This window comes from Bison bison, unplaced genomic scaffold (genome assembly GCF_000754665.1).
Source record: "Bison bison bison isolate TAMUID 2011002044 unplaced genomic scaffold, Bison_UMD1.0 scf7180017863325, whole genome shotgun sequence".
In the NCBI taxonomy this organism is placed as follows: domain Eukaryota; kingdom Metazoa; phylum Chordata; class Mammalia; order Artiodactyla; family Bovidae; genus Bison; species Bison bison.
The window spans coordinates 883215-891516 of record NW_011493897.1 but is presented as its reverse complement, the minus strand read 5'-3'; the positions used below and the strand labels follow the sequence as shown (position 1 = coordinate 891516).

General features: G+C 47.0%; 1 protein-coding gene across 1 annotated transcript in view; it reads left to right on the top strand.

Annotated features, from left to right (window-relative positions):
* Positions 1-4017, top strand: part of GJA5 (gap junction protein, alpha 5, 40kDa) — a 17979-nt gene extending 13962 nt beyond the window's left edge. Inside the window, exon 2 of the mRNA XM_010833245.1 lies at positions 904-4017. Within this exon, the coding sequence (XP_010831547.1) occupies positions 936-2015 (1080 nt within the window). The 5' untranslated portion in view covers positions 904-935 and the 3' untranslated portion in view covers positions 2016-4017. The remainder of the gene's footprint in view (positions 1-903) is intronic.
* Positions 4018-8302: the final 4285 nt, after the last annotated feature.

Here is an 8302-nt window from a genome sequence, read left to right as displayed (position 1 = left end):
ATGGACTATAGCCGCCCCCCCCACCCCCACCACCCCCAGGATCCTCTGTCCATGGGGATTCTCCAGGCAAGAGTACTGGAGTGGGATACCATTCTCTCCTCCAGGGGACCTTCCTAACTCTGGGATCAAATCCAGGTCTCCCACATTGCCAGCAGATTCTTTACCATCTGAGCCACCTTTGCCGCCTCCCAGAAGATCTGACCCATGCTGCAAGGCTCCGATTGCTAGAAAATGCTTCCTGAGGAGCCAAATTTGCTACTCCCACCCTCTTTTTTCTCTACCACCTAGTTCTACCTGTTGAAGTCAGAAAAATATTTTTTACCCAACAGCCATTCAACCGTATGGAACATGTGAGCTATGATTTTCAGCATATCACATACCTCATCTCATTTAACCCTCAAATCCTCTGGTGTAGCTATTCCCATTTTACAGACAAGGAAACAGACTCAGTGAGGCCAAAGTCCAGAGTCACACTTGCAGATTCCTGTCCTACACTACTCCAATATTTCACAGGTGAGGTCCTTGAATATCTGCATCAGAATAACTGAGGCTGCTTGCTGCAAATCAAGATTCCCTCGGGGGCCAACCCAGACCTCCCAGAGTAGAATCTCTGGAGGTAAAAGCACAGGATCCACACACATTTTAATACACAACTCAGTTGATTTCTAGATCCATTAAAGTATGGGAATCATACTCTAATCTTGCAATCAGGAGTCCTTTGAGTCTTCTCTTTCATTTTTGCTGGGCATGGGGGAGAAGGAGAGCCTTTCAGGTGAATCTGATTTTTAAGTTGCCTTTCTTAAGGAACGCATTGGTTTGGGTCAGTGGAATCACAGGACATGATCGGACTTCTCAGACATCCGCAGAAACATCCCTCTGTTTTTCTCTCTGCCCCATTGGCAGGAGTCTTGGCACCTGTCTTCTGCTGAGCCAAGATGGGTGACTGGAGCTTCCTGGGAGAGTTTCTGGAGGAAGTACACAAGCATTCCACGGTGATCGGCAAGGTCTGGCTCACAGTCCTCTTCATATTCCGAATGCTGGTGCTGGGCACGGCTGCCGAGTCATCCTGGGGCGATGAGCAGGCTGATTTCCTCTGTGATACGATGCAACCTGGTTGCGAGAACGTCTGCTATGACCAAGCCTTCCCCATCTCCCACATTCGATACTGGGTGCTGCAGGTCATCTTCGTCTCCACGCCCTCGCTGGTGTACCTGGGCCACGCGGTGCACATGGTGCGCGTGCAGGAGAAGCGGAAGCTGCTCCGGGAGGCGGAGAGGGCCAAAGAGGCTCGGGCCGCTGGCTCCTACGAGTACCCTGTGGCCGAGAAGACAGAGCTGTCCTGCTGGGAAGAAGTGAATGGAAGGATTGCCCTCCAGGGCAGTCTACTCAACACCTACGTCTGCAGCATCCTGATCCGCACCACCATGGAGGTGGCCTTCATTGTGGGCCAGTACCTCCTCTATGGGGTCTTCCTGGACACCCTGCATGTCTGCCGCAGGAGTCCCTGTCCCCACCCTGTCAACTGCTATGTGTCCCGGCCCACGGAAAAGAATGTCTTCATTGTCTTTATGCTGGCGGTGGCCGGACTGTCCCTTTTCCTCAGTCTTGCTGAACTTTACCACCTGGGCTGGAAAAAGATTAGGCAGCGATATGTCAAGTCCCAGCCAGGCGTGGGTGAGTGCCAGCTTCCTGGTCCCTCGGCCGGCAGAGTCCAGAGCTGCACACCACCCCCTGACTTCAATCAGTGCCTGGAGAATGGCCCTGGGGGGAAATTCTTCAGTCCATTCAGTAACAAGATGGCCTCCCAGCAGAACACAGATAACCTGGCCACGGAGCAGGTGCGAAATCAGGAGCAGATTCCGAGAGAAGGCTTTATTCACATCCGTTATGCCCAGAAGCCCGAGGTACCCAATGAAGGCTCCCCAGGACCCAGCCTCCCCCACGGCTACCAGAGTGACAAGCGCCGTCTCAGCAAGGCCAGTAGCAAGGCCAGGTCAGATGACCTGTCGGTGTGACCTCCAGTATGGGAGAACCAGATGGGAACAGAGGAACTCAGAGAGGGAAGGCGTGTCCTTTCTGACCCCATCTCTTTCATTCTCACCACTGCTATGCTATTTTTAGACTCTGGGTCTCAGTGGCATTGCTCATTCTTCCCAGAAGATGTTAGCAGGTCTTTGTGGATGCGGTCAGAGACATAGCTATCTGTCCAGGCTGCTGTCTCTTCCCCATCATCCACCCAGAATCCTCAATGAAGCCTTTCAGATTACTCTGTGAATGGGATGGAAGAAGGGAGGGGATCATAGCAAATCTGGCCTGGGAGGGATAGCCAGAGGGGTAGGATGACTCTACACAACAGCCACACAGCTGATGGATTCTCTAGGTCCTTCTGACTTCCTTGATCTGAACACCCTTCCTCTGGCAAGAAAGAGCCCAAAGTTCCCAATCCAACAATGAGCATGAGTCAGGAAACATGCCTCAGATGTGCTCTTGTGTGTGTTGTCGCCTTGGACCATACCTTGGAATGGTGGTGAGGTTGCCATGGTCTGCCCTTGGCTGCCCCTCCCTCTGCCCAGTCTTACTTAAAAAGAAGTCCTTGGAACTCAACCAGCAAGCTCAACTTTACAAGTGCCTTGGTATGCACCTCTGGCAAATGTCTCACCTTGGTGATATTGCAGCCTTTCCTTCTGCCAGGGTGTGCAACCAGCCCCTGGGGCTGGAAAGCTCTCCTGGGGAGTCACTGTACACACAATTCCACTGGAATTCCTGCCACCACCTGGCATCCTGCAGCTCTTTTACAGTTCAAGCTGATGATAGACACCATCCCTTCCATTCCCCCTTTGGCAGTCCCTCGAGTGCTCCCCTAAACACCTTATTGACCAGAATGCCCGAGAAGCCATTGTCCTCTCTTGAATCCTGACCAGTTCACCAGCCATGGAGGCCAGTGGAATTTCCCTAGGTCTTATGAAAACAAAGAGGACATTGTGCTTCTCAGATTCCCCTTGGGAAAAAGAATAATTCTGTTGTGAAGATAGAAATAAAAAAGGAGAGAAAATGCTGGAAAACTATTTTCCCCTCCTGTTTGCTTCCCTTGCTGACTGCCAACTTCGAGTGCCAAGAGGAGGTGTGATGACAACTATGGAGGCCCCCAGATTTCCCTTTCCCTGGAGTATTTAGCAGGGGCATGAAAGCAGTAAGGGAATCTCCAGTTCTCTTGGCAGGGCCCTGTTTAAGAGCACAGAGATGCCTGTGTCTTCCCAGTGCTCCCAAAGAAACTGCCCAAAGCAGTGGGGATGGCAGAAAAGCTGTGTCTCCCCAGGGACTGGCCAGGTTTCTCTCTTCAGTCCGTCCATAATGGGTGGTTGCCACTTTGGATGGAGATAAATGATGCTCAGAATTGGATGCTGAAACTTACAGGGAGATGATTACTTTTTAAAATGCATGTGTGTTTGTGTGTGTGTCTGCTGATAAAGTGGATGAAGGGGAGGGGAGTCCAGAAATAAGGAAAGAATATCTTAGAGACACTTGGGTTTTCCTGCTTTCCTCTAGATGCCCGGCAGAGGGCTGAGACTCACTGTTTTCAGTGTCATCAACCTAAAGATATAGCCCTGAGAGGCCTGGATAGAGGAGGTTGAAGGCTCAGAAGGAGGCTCAGCCTCTGCCCCACCTGCCTATCTCTGGGCCCCTCTGCTGAGACTTGAATGCTATTGGTGGGGAGAGAGAAGGATGTGGGCAGAGGGGTGGAGGAAACTGACTGGGATGCCATTTAGGGAAGAATGATTGGTTATCCCAGATCCCTGGAGGGAACACCTTTTAATCTATTGTCTGGCACTGGCATTAAGACTCTCCAAAACAAAACAAGACTATCTTTCCCACTATCTCTCAAGGGTGTTTGTTTTATGCAATAAGTGTTCTTGGGTTAGAAATTCTATGAAATCAGTCCTTCATGAAGGGGCTTTCAGGAAGGAAAAAGGAAATAATATGTGTAGTTTGTCCAAATAAAGTCTGGCCCTCCATGTATCTCTTCTTTGTGTCCCTTTCATGGTATGACTATAAGATAGAGGTAGCAGACTTGGTAGGGGAGGGGAGCACTTGATCAATATTGCAAAGGGCTTTGGAATCACACATGCTAGGGTGAAAATTGCAGCTGCTGATTTACAACTGGACTCCAGCAAGCTACTTAATCCCTGAAGCTTGGTTTCCTCATCTGTAAACTGAACCTAGTAATATCTACCTCACAGGTTGTTAAATGAGATAGTGTTTGTAAAGAGTTCAGCAGGGTGCCTGGGAAATCATAGTCTGTCATTAAATTACAATTATTGCTATTATCTTCATTATTTTTGCTATTATATTGACTACATAGAATTTGAAAACCTGGGATGTTCAGGAATGATTCCAGAACTTGCCATTATGGAGCTCACAGTCTGCTTAAGATGGTTAAACTAAATTACATAAAGGAAACAAAAGAGAATGAAATAGAAATTCATTAATGACCAATTCTAGGACCTATAAGGCTCTAAGAAGTGATCCACATGAAAAAAGCTACATTAGAGGAGGAGATACCTGACTTGGCCTTAAGGAGTGGCTAAGGTTTTAGGAAAGTGAAGACCTCAGAAATGACTCTGTGAAATAGGCCTGTGTGTGTAAGTCGCTCAGTCATGTCCGACTCTTTGCAACCCCATGGACTGTAGCCCACCAGGTTCTTCTGTCTATGAGATTCTCCAGGCAAGAATAACTAGAGTGGGTAGCCACTCCCTTCTCCAGGGAATCTTCCCAACCCAGCGATTGAACCCAGATTTCCTGCATTGCAGGTAGAGTCTTTACCATCTGAGCCACCAGGGAAGCCTGTGAAATGGGCCCGAGAACCCGAGTCTCCTACTTTGCAGGTGGATTCTTCACCACTGAACCACCAGGGAAGCCCGAAAGTGAAATAGGCCTGATACTGGGCTTTCCAGGTGGCTCAGTGGTAAAGAATCCACCTGCAAAGTAGGAGACTCGGGCTCAATCCCTGGGCTGGGAAAAATCCCCTGGAAAAGGAAATGGCAACCCACTCCAGCATCCTTGCCTGGGAAATCCCATGAACAGAGGAGCGTGGTAGGCTACAGTCCATGGCGTCACAAGAGTTGGACATGACTTAACGACTAAACCACCACCACCATCCCCATTTTACACTTGGAAGCTGAATTCCAGGAAGGTTCCCTGATAGTGTTCATCTTCTCACTGGCCTCTTTGATTGGGATCACATCTCTTTGGAAGAGGAAAATGCTTCGTGCTAAAAAAAAAAAAAAAAGAGTCCAGGGATCACCCAGTCACTCACCAGCAAATGGGTGCCGTTTCCTAGACAAAGAACCAAAAGCTGGGAAAAAGCAAACAAGTATTATCTGAACTACCAACTGGTCTATCAGGGCAGGGAAGCTCTTTTAAAGAGGGGTTGCAAAGAGCTCGTAGAACACATCTTGCAACACCACTGTTGAGAGTCAAGTGTGTACCTGGCACCTGTCCAAAGGTAAGGTGCTCAGCCCAGAAGTACCTGAGCAGTTCAGCTGGAAAAAGCACCTGGGATCCATTTTTTTCTCCTAGGGGAAAAAAAATAGTGAATCTCATGGTTTTATAAACATGGCTGTTAACATTTGACAGTTCATGTTACACCAAGACTTCAAAAGCCAAGGGACTTATTTTATAGGGAGTAGGATTTCAGCCTCACGTTTCTATTCTCATTTTACTTCCTTTCTGCCTCTAAATGTTCACCACTAAAGAGGTAAGCTGAGCATAATATAATGAACACACCTCGGTTGTAGGTCCCTCCAGGCTCCTTTCCTTACTTTCCTTCCTCCAGTGCCAGTTAAGACCACTAGTGTTTCACTCATATGGCTGAAGTATTGATGTGGTTAGTGCTAGTAACACTCTTATGAAGAATTGTAGTATGAATGAATTTTTCCAGGTTTCTTCTTGATAGCAAACTTTGATAGCAGAGGGAAAAACAAAAGAGCACTAGGCACTTGGCAGATGTCTTGAAGATTGGCTTTCACGATGTGGAAATGAAGAGTGGAGAGAGGCTGGAGAAGGAAGCCAAAGATAAGCTGCCACTTCCCAGTCCCCAGTAGATGCTGGAAGCCCCTGCCACCCATCCATGTATTGGCCCTTACTGTCCATATGGTGAACAAACGAATTTACAAATGACAGCTTTTTAAATAGAATAGAATCGATGGTTTATCCTCAGTGGCCACCTGATGATCATCAGAGATGGGTATGGTCTATAGTTTTTTACTGTCATTTCAATTGAAAAAGAGGAAAACTTGAATTCAACAAATACTAATTGAGTATCTACTTTGAGCTGGCACTCTTTTGGGCTTTAGGAATACAGTTTTACAAAATAGACATGGTTCCCTCCTTTTGGAGCTTACAACCTAGTGGGGGAAGACTCCCTCAAATAAGCAAGTGAACAAAATAATTACAAATTGTGATAAGTGCCTAGAAATAAACAGACTGGGTGGGGGTGGGGGTGGGGAGCTAACAAAGGTGGGGAAGTTTCTAATTTCTAAGAAATTAGAAAACATAAACTAAATGAAATGGGAAGAGTGAATATGAAATAGAAAAAGTGAAACAAACTAGATACAAGTAAAAGATCCTCATATAGTCCATATAGCTATCAGATAGGATGGGCAGAAGGTCCTTTCTGAGGAGGTAATGTCGAGGCTGAGATCTGACAGCTGAGAAGAAGCCAGTCAGTGATGAGTAGGACAAGAACCCAGGTAGGGGAAACTAAATTACTTCCAGGAAACCCCAGAATCCAGCTGTCCCTGACCGAAATCTGATCCAACATTTTTGAAAGACACAGAATTCACACAGCAACTGGATAGCACCTAAAGCAAGACTGTTTGGCACCAACTGCTGCAAAACACAACCAAGCCTCAAGGGACAGAGAAGTCTTTTTACTCAAAGAAGCAAAAGGAACATATAAAAGGTCTTAATTAAATATATGTTGTTAACATTCTAGAAAGCTCCGTTTGATGCTACAACTATTATTTCCACCAATATCAATTCTTGTAACACACTTGGGGCCTGCTAAACTAGGCCTGTTCCCTAGAGGCCACAGAAGCTGGTGGGCGCAAGACTGTGTTTGGAGGGGCTGGGAAGGAGCCAGCAAGGCGTGGTCCAGAGGAGCCTTGGCATCACAGGAATCAAAACAGCAAAACATCGAGTGCACAGAGAAGGGGAAGTGAGAGGGAGGGTAGCTCATCTGCAGGGAAGCCAGGCTACAGGAGTCGTGCAAGACACCAGGCAGACAGGCATGCTGGGGACATCTCTCCACTGGATCTGGACTTGGAACTAGACCTCCAGACTCAGAGGAGGGAGTTGACATGGGCAAAGCAGAGCTTCATCCTCGGGGCTGGATCACTAGGCGGAGCACCAGGCCAGTGTCTTGGACAGAGTACAAGGTGGGTGCCCATTATCAGAATTACTAAGGTGTTGATAAAGTCATTGCCAGTAATATGTATGATTTAATAGATGCCTTTGAAATCTTAAACCGTAGGAATGACCGATTGAGACTTCCAGGTTCCCCATCAAGCATGGTGGTGGACGGGGAGATGATTTTTGGCACGGAACTTAGCACTGGTCTGAAATCGCCCCAAGTTGGCATCTACTTCCTTCACCTGCATGTAAGGCCAGCATAGCACTGGGGAAGTTGTGCCTGGACACAAGTCTTAAGTCCCCTCTGTCCCTTCAACCCCGCTGACTTTTCCATTACCCTAATTCAAGACCCTTGTGTGACAGGGTAGGCACATTTACTTGCTAACAACAGTTTCCTCAGAGACAAGCTGAGAGCCATGCGTGAACGCATTCTGGAGACGGTATTGCCCTGGGCACTGTATCCTGGCCATTGCTCAACCATTCAGGCAATAGCTGCTGTTCCAGCAACAGGGGACATTCAGGGCTGGTGGAATTGTCTTATGCCTTCCTGGGACTCCTCTTCAAATGAGCTGAAATGTTAGAACCATATCTGGAGCCTTGGAGAAAAGAATTTCTCTCATTGTTTCTAATGAGTAGCCATGTTTAAAAACAACTGGATTATATGAGGCTCTTTTACTTGCATGTAGTTTGTTTTACCTTTTCTATTTCATATTCAATGTTCCCATTTCATTTAGTTTATGTTTTCTAATTTCTTCATCTCTTCTTTTTCTTTTGATATTTTTTCTCAAGCCTTTATCAAGCACAGTAGAAAAGCTTTTGTATACATACATATAAATAGTATGTATAACATATATATTTTAGAAAACTTATGAATTTTGCCTAACTAAAAGAT